At 46.6% G+C, this 13,902-nt stretch overlaps 1 protein-coding gene across 1 annotated transcript; it reads right to left on the bottom strand.

Moving 5' to 3' along the window:
- Positions 1-730: 730 nt before the first annotated feature.
- Positions 731-9,376, bottom strand: ARL11 (ADP ribosylation factor like GTPase 11). Its single transcript, XM_064408823.1, has one exon. It carries the CDS (start codon positions 4,963-4,965, stop codon positions 4,360-4,362), a length of 606 nt encoding a protein of 201 aa, XP_064264893.1. The 5' UTR covers positions 4,966-9,376; the 3' UTR covers positions 731-4,359.
- Positions 9,377-13,902: the final 4,526 nt, after the last annotated feature.

Below are 13,902 nucleotides of genomic sequence, written 5' to 3'. Positions count from 1 at the left end.
TCAGGTCTGGCTCACAGCAGTTGGTTAAATCATCTTTTTTATTTTTCCCTTTTGGCAGGAATTTTATGCAAGTCACGCTGTGTGAAGTATGAGATGTGGGGATGATGCACTCCTGGCCATGGATGCATCACTGAGTTCCTAACCCAAATCCCACCCTTCACCTGGCATTTTTAACAATATCCAGATGGCAGACTCAGGGCTTCAACTCAATTCAACTCAAGCAAATGCATCATGAACAAAATCAAGTGTGGGGAAGCTTAGATGAAGGCCAGTTAATTATACCTTTGAAGCCTGTGATGTATTGAAGAGTAGTTTGTAATTTGTCTTAATCATTATTGCATGACTGGCTTTTAGTACCATTTGGCACCAGTTTTGATTTTTTTAAGAGATGGCATCACATGTGGTGTTGTTCCTTGTTTTTTGTTGCTAAATTACCTGTGGAGAATCTTTACAGGTGGCATTTCAGGGTTTCTTCAAGAGGAGAAATTACTTTACAGCTGTTATGTGTATTAAGCAAAAATTAAGACATTTCACTGCATTATACAGCCTGTCTCCTAACAAAAAAAAAAGGGGGATTGGAATATTTTTTCCATATTGTATTTGAAAAGAAAGCTCTTCTTAGCCTTTAAAAAAATTCTTATTGACCTTTCTTCCCCCAAGCATTTTGCAGGTCTCTGGCTGCTGCCCAAACACTCTCCTCCCAGTGTTACATCCGGTCACAGATCCCTCTCATGCACCCTGTGCCTGCCTGTTCCTTCCTTAAATACTTTTGGCTACTGTCTGTGCCCTCACCCTGCAGCCCTGGGATCTCATGGTTCCCCTCTGATACTGAAATACTGAAACCCATCAGGGAAGCTCCAAGGAACTGCAGGACAAATGGCACGTAGCTCCATCTGAAAATAAAGCAACAATGCCAGCAGCAGAAATCAGCTACTGTGCAAGTAGAAACTGCTTTGTGTCACGGACTGGTTGAAAAATGGAAGCTGTGAAGAGAGCAGGGAAAAGGTGAGTCACCCTTCCTGTGCTGGTGAAGAGGGAAAGATGAATCGTCCTTCCTGGCTTTAATCTTGGTTGTTTGTGGGTTTTTCCCCCTCCAGTTTGCTGCTTTCCTGCTCTCTGGAGGTGGATGGAAAACTTCTTGATAAGAATGAAAAGATAAATCTGTCCTGGGTTCATACTCAGGAAGTGGCTTTAACAACCAGTCCCACAGAAAAGTTAGTAAATCAGTGAGGAATAAGCTATGTCCCTTCATCAACAGTGTGAAAGAGCAATGAAGTGTCTTGGTGTCCTTGAAACAACAGCAAGACATGGTGCTAACTCGCACTGCAGTGATCCCTGCAGAGCAGAGATGGGATGGGAGGCCCAGGGGCTGGAATTGCTAACAGGCCTGGGCAGGGAGGCTGCTGTGACAGCTCCAAGCAAGGGTGGATGATTACCTGTACGGCTCATCCCAGTGGAGGGGTGGCTGGGAAGGTTAATGCACCATTATGGATCCTGGGGATGTCCCTGTAAAGGTTAATACACACCACAGTGCATCCAGCAAAGTTTCTAAAAAAGGGTCTTGAGCAACCAGAGTGGGCTCTGGGACAAATAACTGGAAGGATGCTTCAAATTTGTGAGGAACCTGAAGCAAAGTTCTAAGGATTTTTCTTTTACCTGCTATCCAGAGAGAAGCTGTGTTATTTTTAGAAATCAGTGCCGAGACTGTGACACCTATCACATGCCCAGGAAGATGGAACCTAAGTCTGAGGGTGCTCTCCTGGCTGGAATCCATGAGGAGAGATGTTTTAGGGATTAACGTCACTCCATGTGGCAGGGGCTCTCCTGCAGAATTGCCAGGAAAGAGGTAACAAACTTCCCTCCCTGGCGCTGGCTGCTTCCTGCAGACTGCCTTGGAACCAGGCAGGAGTTTTGACACCGAAACATTTAAGTGCTGTTGGGTGAGTGTCCTGCAAGCCTTTGATTAGAGCAGTGCAGTGCTCATTAGACTGACTTGTTTTAACAACTGTCCAACACAGGAGAAAAGAGAAATCATTAGAAGTAAACCCTGTGTTGCTATTTCAAAAATTATGACCCATCATTGCTCTGGCAGTCTCTGAACAATGGCATAAATGGGCTGAGTAATGTGACTGAGTGTCCAGAAAACAAGGGTGGTAAATCACATGATGCCACATGAGATGGGGTGTTTTGCCAAATTACTGCTTCGGGGGAAGTGAGAACAATTTCAGTAACTGGAATGTTGCTTCATCAGTTTCAGACCCTCAGGATTCCCATCGCCCTTTCTTCCCCACCTCCCACCTTGCTGTTTTCATTTTTAATTGGTGATGTCTGCCAAAGGCTAGTGGTTACCTCTATTTGCTGCCAGAAAATCCTATTTTTTATCTTCTTAAAGAGCTTAGAAAACACTCAGAGGAAAATGGGAAGGTTTCAGTTCCTCTTTTTACTACCAGCAGACATCAAGGGGCACTTAGGAGTAAGACGTCACCACAACAGCCTTTCCATCTCTCTTGAATTTACCTTGATGCACAATTCTCTGTTTTGTGCCACATGAGACACAAGCCCAAAACACCAGCAAACTCAACTAGGACAACTTTTTTGGCATGGCAATGTAGCACAGAGCCTTTTGTGTTGTGCCTCTAGAACTCACGTCCTAAATGGCCAACAGATATGTTGGAGCCTTGCGTGCTAGAAACAAAAACCAATCACCTGCAACAAGCTGGAGGTAGATCAACCAGCTAATGTCACCTGCAAAGACTTTGAGATGTGATTTTGTCCTCCTCACCATGCACACAGGTCATGGAATTAATCATATGGTTCAGTGCTCTTTGAATACTCTCATAACTGTGACTGCTTAGGCCACATCGATGTTGCAGCACTGTTTTATAGCACGTAGTAGTTCTACATTAATGCAGCTAAAACAGCTGGGAAGGTTTCTTTTATTGAGACTTTCCTATAAATGTCTGATTCTGTTTCTTCATGACTGTTTGAGAACTCTATTCCAGCTGCTGCCTTCTATGAAGTGCAGCTAATAACAGCACCAGGAGCAGCTGGACAATTAATTCCTTAACAACTGTGAAATGCTCTGGTATGAACAGAGGAGGATTTTGCCATGCATTTCTCCTTGGGGTTTCTAGGCTGAGTATTCTCTTCTTTGAAAGCAGCTGATTTCTGAATAGAAACAGAAATGGAAAATAGAAATTAAAATGTTGTATCCTATCCCTCCCCTTCCCCCAGTCATTTCATAAAGAAGCAGGGACTACTATGAAATATTTTAACTCTGGATCACAGAATCTTGGATACACATTTTATAGGTCTTTCCAATGGTAGGTTGAGCAGGATTGGACAAAGACCATCACTGCCACATGGGACCTGGTCCTGTTGTGAGCTGCCATGGGTGTTTTCATTTGCCCTGAACACAGCTGAGTGTGAAGAGCCCTTTGGTCACCAAGCTGCCTGTGCCCAGAGGTGCCCATGGTTACCAACCAATGCATGTGGAGTGGTCTCATGCAGTTTCAAAAGTCTGAGACAGGGTTTTGTCTTGATTCTTCAGGCCACCATGAGGATATTTAGAGGTTGACTAGCCATGATGACGTATTTCCAAGCATCTTAAAGTCATGTCTGATTTCTTTGTATTTAAACATAATCCAAGGAAAATGAGGGACCGTTTTCATTAAATAATTCTTTGATAAAATGATGAATGGAGAAAGAAAGAACCATTACAAGAAATGCATAAATTAATAAACACACATCCTCAAAGTGCTTAACACCATCAAATCCCAGCTTGCTTCCATGGCTTAAAGATTATTATACCAGGAGATGCCACGCTAAAACCAATTAGTTTATTGGCCATTTGATGTCCTGAGTTACACTGCTCCATTCAACCATTCCTTTCAGTGTTTTCCTGTGTTCCAAGGAACATGTGATCCATGCTGAGAGAGGAGCAGCATGGGGCAATCCAAGCTCCCCCTGTGTGAGGATCATCCCATCCGGATAGATGTATCTGGGCTGAGAGCTGCAGAATGGAGAAAACATCTGTTCCTTGCACACATCTCTGTTAAAATTCGTAAATGTTAAAAAGCATCCTTGCTGAACCTCTGGACCCACAAGTGCAGCGGATGATTGGAACGTGGGGACAGCGGGACAAGCTGCAGCCAGAGATGAGAGTCCAAGAGATGCGGCCAAAACCGCTCCATGATGGGAGTTTTGCTGAGAGATCCTCCCGGTGAGTTGTGGTGGTGAGGAGCTGGGTGTTTCACAGTGTGCCAGCTGCAGCTCTGCTCCCTGTCGGGGTGCCTGGCGGCTGGAATCCCCCGTGGCAAAGCCGCTGGCAGCCGTGAGCGGGAAGGGTCCGTGTGAGGTTCAGGTTTGCTCCGGAGCTTGCCTCCTCTCTGCCAGCCCCGTCAGGGGCTGCTCCTGGGACAGGGGGCTGTGCTCGGAGCCCCGCAGCAGCATTCCCAGGATGGCCAGGACCTCGTGCAGGCCCTGGCCCGTGTGGGCGCTGCAGCCCCGGAGCACCCAGCGGTGCCTCGCCAGCCCGCCCAGGCGCAGCCTCTCCCCCAGCTCGGCAGGAGCCAGCGCTCCCGGCGCGTCCTGCTTGTTGGCCAGCAGCAGCACAGGGACGCCAGCCATGCCGGGGTGCCTCAGGGCCTCCTCCAGCGCGGCCATGGCTTCGGCCAGCCGGGCCGTGTCCGTGCTGTCGAGCACGAAGATGAGGGTGTTGATGTCCTCCAGGTAGTTAGGCCAGCTGGCCCGCAGGCTGTCCTGCCCGCCCACATCCCAGAGCGTGAAGGAGACGCCGCAGGGTGTTTTCAGAGCCTCCACGTTGAATCCCACCGTGGGGCAGGTCTCCACAGCCTGGCCGCTCTTCAGTTTGTACAGCAGGGTGGATTTGCCGGCAAAGTCCAGCCCCAGCATGATAACTCGGGCATCTCTTTTCCGCCAGCCTTTGGAGATCAGCTTCCCCATCAGGATACTGCCGGTGGCGGGGGAAATGCAGACAAAACAAAATAGCAAGCAAGCGTGTTTCCTCGATGATGTCAGTCATTAACAGAGGGCTCAGTCCTGCCTCTCCGAAAGAGCACCCTAGGTTTGCTGAAGAAAGATGCGGGCAGGCGGCTTTTGCTTCTCCCTGTAGCTCAGATGAGGTGAGAGCGATTATTTCTGAGGTGTGCGGCAGAGCCGGGGAGTGATGTTCACAACAGCAGCCTCTGCACCCCGGCTCCGCTGCTGCTCGCTTCTTTTCATTCAGGACCCGAAGGGAATGGTGCGAAAGAGAGCTAACATTTTGCAGGAAGAGGTGGGGAGACTGTGGAGTAAGTTTCCTCCTCACCACATACATAAATAAATGAGCTTCTGTTCATTGGCTTGTACAGGAGAAATCCACCCCCGGCAGGACAGGACAAGGAGGAACCCGGGCTTCAGACCAGGGTTACTCCAGGAATTTGCTGAATCACAGCTCAAGGGTGGGGATTTAAAGCCTCTTGAGCAACAAGACGATTTTTCTGCCAGTCCTACGTTAAAAAGTACAAAACAAATCACTGTATCATCAGCTTTTACTAGCTTTTGTGCGAATGGTAACAGCAGCAATTTAAAAAAATGCACGCAAGCATGTTTTTTAAAGTCTTACTGAAATACAACGAATCAAAATGCCATTCCTGGGGCAAAAATCCGTAAAATTCTTTACATCGAAGTATTTACGACATTTTAACTTTTTTAAGCGAAGTGAAGTCAGTCCTCTGTGGCTGAGGGGGTACAAAAATCCCCTAAAAGAACAGAAAACTGTTTAATAAGACAGCACCCCTTGCACTTTACATGCCAGAGGTAAAAATGTGCTGCTGCAACAACTCCCGGAGTCACTTGTGCAAAAGCAGCTGACGGCAGCCAGCAGAGCCCCAGCAAAGCCAGGATTTATTTCCCTTCTTTATTGGCTGGGTTTTGCTCCTGAGAGGCTGCTCAGAGGTGTGCAGAGCTCACCTCACAGCAGCAAAGCAGAGCTGCTCTCTAGCACCTTTATCTGAGAAAGAAACGGGAGTCACCCCTGCTTCCCTGGGCCCACAGGGGGATTTTTAACACATCTTGGGAGATGCAGTTTCCTCAGCAATAATCTCCACATGACAGCTCCACGTCACAAGCATTGCTGGGGATGAAGTCCAGCACAGCACATGGAAAGGACTGTCTGCTCAGTTGGTCACTGAGAGGCATATTTCTTCCTCTGGGGGCAAGACACTTCAGTTTTCCATCTTTTACAGAAAGGAAGATGCATGAGTAAAAAAAAAAAAGAACACAAGGAGTCCAGCCCACTTAGGCTGTATGGGATTGCAAGGAGTGCAAAACAGGCCATGTTTTGCAAGATAGCTCTGTGATAAATGTCTCTCCCATTGTTAACCCACAGAGCTGGTTGGCACCAGAGCCTCCCCAAGATTTATGCAGCTTGTGGATGTGTAAGATGGGTTTTAGCAATTGTGGAATACCAGGTTGGAAGGACCTCATGGATCACCTGGTCCAACCAACCTTTCAAGGCAAAAGCACGGTCCAAAAGAAGATCAGCACTCTCTTCAGCCAAATCTTAAGTGTCCCCAGGTGCTGGGGAACACACCACTTCCCTGGGGAGATTATTCCAATGGTGGATTGTTCTCATTGTGAAAAGTTATCCCCTTGTGCACAATCAGAATCTCCCCAGGAGTAAATTGTACCCATTACTGCTCATTTTTTTCCATAGACCCATTGTAAAAAGGGATTCTCCATTTTCTTTGTAACCACCCTTTAAATATTGGAACACGGTGATCAGGACTTTCATCAGCCTTTTTTCTCAGGATTCGACAATAAAATTGTGCAGCAGATGTTCACATGTGATCTTTTCTCAAACCAGTCTGTAAGTACAAATTTGGCAGAAAGCTCCATAGATGTGGATAAGAAAAGAGAACTGTAATGCACAGTGGATTCTGGCCCTTCAGTGTGTGTTGCTGCCTGAGGGTTATCCTTTTGTCCATGTTCTTCACTTTTTAAAATAAATCCTTGATCTGCTTGCTCACCATTTTGGAATAACCTTCCCATACTTCATTGTTCTTTAAGATCAGGATAGTTGGTATTTTTAGACATAACAGGGGGTCAAGTGAATTGTGTCTTGATCTTTTCATATTTCTCCTGCCTTTGCTGCTGCTCATCCTCTCTGAGACTTGGCAGGCAGTGGTGAGACACATCTGTTTCATCTGACCAGACATTCACAGTACCACAATTTCCTTCAAGTAAATTAATGCAGGTATGGGAAGCAGGGGTAGAGACTCTACCATTCAGTGAATAATTAGGCATTTGAAATATGATGTGATGGAGTCTTTGCATCACTCACTCACATGCTACAGAAGAAGGCTACTTCTGAAAAAAACAAAAAGAAAGGAAAAGGGAAAGGGAAAGAGGAAAAGGGAAAAGAAAAGAGGAAAAGGGAAAAGGAAAAAGAAGAAATAAAGCCAGAATAAAGGATGCAACTAAGCACAGTTTTACTGATGATTCCCTTCAGGTTTTCTATGGCACAGAATACAGTAATTCATGGGCAAATAGAGGAAACTCTATGTTCTTTTTATTTTTTCACATGCTTATAACCTATGTATTGAACCTATTTTCTTTCTTCCTGACAATTATTCCAAATACAGGGTGCAAACTGTGCCCACAGAGCCTGTTCCGCCCACAGCTATGTTACAAAGGCATAGTATTTCCAATAAATAATACATAGCAATTACAAGTCTGTTTAAGAAAGAATGAAAGAAAAGAAAGTAAAAGCAGACAACATGAGTTCTGAGTGCATCTATTGCTGGAACAGAAAGGCCAGGTACTAAATAATTCAGACATTGTGTTCAGAGACAAGGACAGCCTCTATTCAAGCTGTGTCTTCTGTGGACAGAATAAATGTTCTTGTCTTGTGTGTCATGTCCCTGAATTCTCAGAAGCAATGCTAATTCCATTTATAGTGTCACAGAATTTCAGTCCATTTATATGTTTACTGGTTTTTTAGGCATGTATTTCTCTGCTTCCTAGGTATACATCCCCCCAAAAAAAAGCAATAATCAGTACTAGCAATATAGGAGAGAATCTCCACCTCCTTCCCATGCCGCAAATATTCCAATTACAGGGATTTTTGTCCTGATCACTATATTAACTCACATTTGTTCCAACCTCTGCCACCTCTTTGGAGGGCAGCTCCAGGGAGACAACCCTTCACAGAGCCAGGAATAGCAGCTGTAGTTCTGCTCCTTTTTGTGAGTGTGCATCCAAATGGCATCTGCTTGGAACAACAAGCACATCTCAGTCCAGCAAAGGCAGAGTGTGCTTCCCCATCCAGACGTGCTTCTGTCCCTGAGAAAGGCCACCAAAGCCACCGTGCACCCAGCCCTGCCTGTGTTTCCTGCAGGATCTCCTCACTAGATCATACATGAAAGCACCACCCATGGAGGGCATGTTCAGAGCAGCAGCTGGTGAGAAAGCCGGCTGGGAGCTGAAGGAGGCCTGGACACAGGTGGATATCTTGACCTGCAGAGCCCACCTGTCCACTGCTGGCAGTCACCTTGAAGGGGACTTTGGCCTGTGAGAGTTCCTTGTGCACCTGCTGGGATCACTGGATTTGACCTAGCCAGGGCTAGAGGCTAAAACCACAGCAAAGCCAAATGTGATGGTTCAGACTTAGAGAAGTTTGGCTTTTTTCTTTCCTGCAGCCTGCTCCATTCCTCTTGCTCGTCCCTGATTTTGGTGTGCCTGCAGGAAACTCACTCCTGCTAACAGGCTCGTGCCAGTTCACTTGGCACGTGCCCAGGAAGCTGCCTGTTCCATCAGGGTCAGTGGGTAGCTGTGAGAGCTGGCAGCTGAAGGCAAGCTGCTTCCTCCCAGCAGAGACAAACTCCCAGAGGCTTGAAACGTGGCTTAGCATAGTCTGAAAGTTACACAAGAGAGCCACAGGCTGCGACATGCCCTAGAAAAGCCTGCCTGCAGTGATGTCTCTTGACAAGACGTGATGGCTTAAAGTTGAATCAACACCCTAAAGTTCAGAATGACAAGACTCATGAAGCAAAAGACACAGTAGATGTTAAGCACTTGTCCTTCAGGTGTCCATCAAGCACTCTGAGAGGTGTTGGTATCTCCAGGGCACTCCTGCTGGGGTTGGAAATAGGGCATTGCTGTCCAGCTCATCCTGTGGTCCTTGTTTTCACCTCATTTCCTGGGACAAACATTTGGTGAAGAAAAATGGTTTTTGGTAGCATAACTGGCAGCAGATAGGCTATCACCTTTGTGCTTTCCAAAGTTAACTCTTTACAGTAGGAAATGAGTCTAGCTGGAAAGCACAAAAACTCACCTGCTGATGCCATGTCACAGTTCCCAAGAGGTTCTTGTCTCTTCTCAGTCCCCACCTGTCTGGCCTGCTGGAACTCATCCCTGTGCTGGAGGATGGCAGCCACGAGGACACAAACATGCCCACACCACAGGGTGTGAGATCCTGCTCATCACAGATGCCTGATGGCCAGGGCTGGTGGTGTCCCTGCATGTGCCCCAAGCCTGTCTGCTCCCTGGCTGGGGACAGTGGGACAGCTCCTGACCATCAGACCCTGCCATAACTCCCTGCACTGCACCCTGACAACAAGGTGAATGTGGAGAAATATGGCACAAAGACTTTTCCCCTCATGTTCTCATCCCTTAGCTGGCAGATGCTTCAGCAGCAGGATGACATGGAAAGGAAAAGTATTTGCCTTGCTTTGATTTCTTTTTGAATTACAGAATTTGTATATGACTGTAGAATATTTGTCACAAGTATTATTATTCTAGTCTCTGAATTTATAATTTCCAAAGCTGTTTAGAATTTTATCAGGATGCAAGTCCTCTCTCTAGACATACTCATTCAAGTGCTACCCAAACTGTTTTGGTTTTTCCCACATAAATTGGCAGTGCTCTGTATTCTTCTGTCACTGAAACTCTCATTCCAGGTGCTTCTTTTTATGTCTTAAATTCGCAGATCTCTTCTTCCTTGACCCCTAACATCTCAGCTTTGTCTCCTCAGGACAAAGCTCAAAACTAAGCTTCTTTGACGTCTTTACCTATCCTGACACCATCATTCCCTTTCCTGATGCTATTCATTAACTCTTCTTCTTACAGTTGGTCTCTATCCCAGCTTAGGTCATACAGTCATCTATGCCACATAGCCATTTTCACCTTAGAAACTAATTAAAATACAGCTCTGACTATTGTGAGAGGCCTTAAGCTCAATTCTTTGTTATTATTAATGTTTCTAGTTGAAGAGAAAAAAAAAAAGAGCAAAAAATGTGTATGCTTACAGAAACATCAGTGTTACGTGTGCCAAAAAAGGCTCCTGTATCCTAGCATTTGTTTCTCCATCTGTTGAATGTAAAAGCCAGGAAACAAGGACTGGCTTTTTGGGGGCTTTTTTTTAGCATTCCTTTGGTTTCTATAGAGAGGAAGCCCTAAAGGGGCTCTCTAATGATGCTTAACCCTACTCCCTACCTGCACTAAACATAATACAGGTAATATCTTACCTGTTACTTCTATGGGAAGTAAAAATTTATACATTGGAGGTATGCTGATGAAATTCATCTCTCCAGATTAGTCTGGAGGAAATCCTACCTTGCAATATAGAAATCCAGTTCTCTTTAAGGTAGCCTTCCCTTGTTCCAGTTCCAGAGGAAAAAAATGGGATTAAAAAGACAGTGCAAGCATGGACCTGAAAATGTACTTTGTGCAACTTTACAGGCTCCAGAGCAACAGCAGTCTCACTCTCAGTGCTCCTAGATTCAAGAGGTTTGGATGCAAAGTTTTGTTTCATCATTTGTGTTTAATATTTGTCTTAGCATGCCAGTTTAGGACACCTTATAGCAATAAGCAAAATTTACTTAAAAGATACTGGAAATTATCAACAAGGAAAAAAACCTACAAACTGTTCTTTATTACATTTCTGTTTGGTAAAATGGAAGAAAGTGACAAAAACCCGTGAAATTTTACAAGTTGCATTTTATCTGTCTGGCCACAGAGTGTCAATGTTTTCCCACACATGTCTCAATGGAGAGCCTATCTCCAGCGGAATCAGCTCCTGCCAAACAGCAGATGTCAGAGTTCCTGCTTTGATTTGGGGGGAGGCCCTCGACACCCTTTTGCAGGTGGTCACTTTGAAACAGGTTTTACTGAACAGCAGCTGTAGGTTTGTCTGCAGAACAGAACTGGAGCGAGGTGTCAGCTCCACCCAGGTCACATTCAGCTCCAGGTTGTTTTCACATCAGATTTTGCTGGCATCCTATCCTAGGAGACCACAGTTTGAGTGAAAACTGTTAACCTACTGATGGGAAAAAATGGTGCTTAATGAGGAGAAAAACAAGAATCACTTTGAAGAATTTTCTTCCTTTAATATCTTTAACAGGTCACTGACAGTTGCCATCACAACTCTTCACTGTGGTCACCTACAGAGCTACAGAACAAGCATTTAAATCCACAATTAACAAGATCATAGATTCCTGTAAACTTGGGTTTATCTATGACTCTGCACCCCTTTGTGCTCTCCAGGTTTGACAACACATCATTAGGAACGGAATAACAGAATCAGGCTGCATTAGGGTTTGGGGTATAATCCCATGCCAAGCTATTCTCCATTTTGAATTTCTAGTGTCCCCACCTTGGTCACCTGAGGAAAGCCCTTCACAGTCACCTGCTGTCAAGAGATGTAAACTGAGGCTGTGGGTGTAAGAGAGAGGGATCAGCACCTGAGCTGACCCACCAAGCCAGCAACACACATTATCTGTGTGGTGTCCTGGGGAACAATTCCTTTTGCTCTACAAAGCTTGTCTCCGAACAGCATTGCTTTGCCTGGCTGGCCTATTTAATGCTTTCATAACACTTCCAGTCGGTCATAACTTTTCCAAGATGGATATCAGGTTTCATAACCCTTTTCCTTGTAGAAAAAGAAATGTTAGAAGAAGATTGCTTTATGTTATTGCTGGCTTCTGCAAAAAGCCACACTGAGAGAAAAAGAACTGAAACCAGTTATTTGCAAGACAATAAAATTATTTCTGCTCCACACAGAGCACTTTTGTAGCTGTTTCAGCTGCTCGTAAAGCTCAGACACAATATAAACTGGCTGCAAGTGCTGTTTAAGGACTTATTGCATGATAAAATTAGTGTGAAAGCTGACTAGTGATAACTAATAAGAAGAAAAATAAACCCATGTGAATAAAAAAATCCCTGACTTGGAGCTTGTGTTCTGGTGCTTGTTAAAACAACTGGGTTTCTGCATATGGTAACTAAGCAGGGCTGTCCTGCAGAACCAAAATCAGCTTTGTTTATGCAGCTCCACCTTTGCACCATTTCCCAGCAATGTCAGGAAAGGCAGCTGCTCCTGACAGACAACTCCTTTGTGAAGCCACAAAGACAACCTGAAAACAAATGTTGTGTATGTTCCCTTTCTGGCTCTTTTGGGCCTCCCATGGAGGCACTGATGACACTTTTTCCATGTATCTTATTTACGCCTTTTCTTTCTGTTGCTCCAGAATTCCCACAACGTATTCAGCAGTACTTTCCTGATGCTGGCAGCGCAGTAAGCAGCAACTTGGCAGGAAAATTCTTTTTCTACCCAGGACCTACCACTGTGCTTTCCTTGCCTCGTATTCCAGAGCAGAATTTCTCCAGCATCGATTCCCTCTCAGAGCAACCCATCCACACTTGATCCCTGGGTTACTTAAAAAAAAAAAAAAAACAAACACAAAAAAACCTAAAATTGATTTTTCTTTTTTTTTTATTACAATTTCTTCTTTGAATTTAGCTTTTTCTGAAATTGACCATCCTCAAAAGGAGATTGATACCTCCAGTGGGCTTGACCTTACTGCTTTATGTTTATCCATCAGCTCTCCACTCCCCGCAACCCCCAGCTGCCTTCTGTCCCAGTGTCAGGAAAAAAAAAAAAAAAGTAAATTTTAAGAAAGAAGGAAGCCATTTCCTGGCAACAACTTAGTCTTAACAAAAGACTTCTCTTGGGAATGCCGGTTTGCAATCTTCCCTTTCCTGGATCCTCCCTACTTGATGTGCAGGTGTTGGAAGAGTGAAGGGACAAGACTGGCAATGCTAAGGTCTAGCAGGGGCTTGTAGGCTGCCTAGACACTTCTGAATGAAGAGAAGTCGCTGAGTGACAGTGTCAGAGGCCCCTCGGGGATGCCCCGGGCTCGGGGCTCAGGGGCAGCAGCCTCAGCAGAAGCAGCAGCGCTCCTGCCGCAGGCGGGCTCGGCTCCCGGGCCGGGCCGGGCCGGCTGGGCTCCGCACGCTGAGGGTGCGGGAGCAGGCAGCGCCATCCGCTCGGGGAGGGCACTGGGGCGCGGCAGCGGCTCCCGAGAAGGGCAGCGGGGCTGGGGCAGGGTTTGGAGCAAAGCCTGACGAAGAGCGTCTGAGGGAGTGCAGGGCTGAGGGGATCGCTCAGGGCTGAGGGGATCGCTCAGGGCTGAGGGGATCGCTGAGCCCGGAGAGAAGGCGGCGCGGGGAGAACCCCATCGCTCCCCGCGGCGCCCTGACAGGAGGGTGGGGGTCGGCCTCGCCTCCCAGGTAATTTAGCGGCAGGACAGCAGGACAAAGCCGCAAGCTGTGCCAGGGAATTTCTTCTCAGAAAGCGACTGGGCATTGCAATGGGCTGCCCTGGGATGTGGAGGAGCCACCGTCCCTGGGGTGCGTAAGGAAAGGCTGCACGTGGCAGTGGGCGCCCCGGCCCGGTTGACAAGGTGGTGTTCGGCCGGAGGTTGGACTCGGGATGAGGCCGGGGTCATTTCCAGCCGCCCATCCCACCCGCGCCCCACCCCGCCCCGCCGGGCTGCGGGGAATAGCGGAGAAGGGCGCGGGTCACGCGCCCGGCGCACCCGCGGCGCCCAATAGGGAGCGAGG

This window comes from Passer domesticus, chromosome 2 (assembly GCF_036417665.1).
Source record: "Passer domesticus isolate bPasDom1 chromosome 2, bPasDom1.hap1, whole genome shotgun sequence".
Lineage (NCBI taxonomy): Eukaryota > Metazoa > Chordata > Aves > Passeriformes > Passeridae > Passer > Passer domesticus.
This window is presented reverse-complemented; position numbering and strand designations above follow the sequence as displayed.

Excerpts from the sequence above, each read along its gene's own strand:
- ARL11 (XM_064408823.1), bottom strand. The coding sequence starts at position 4,965 with ATGGGGAAGCTGATCTCCAAAGGCTGGCGGAAAAGAGATGCCCGAGTT.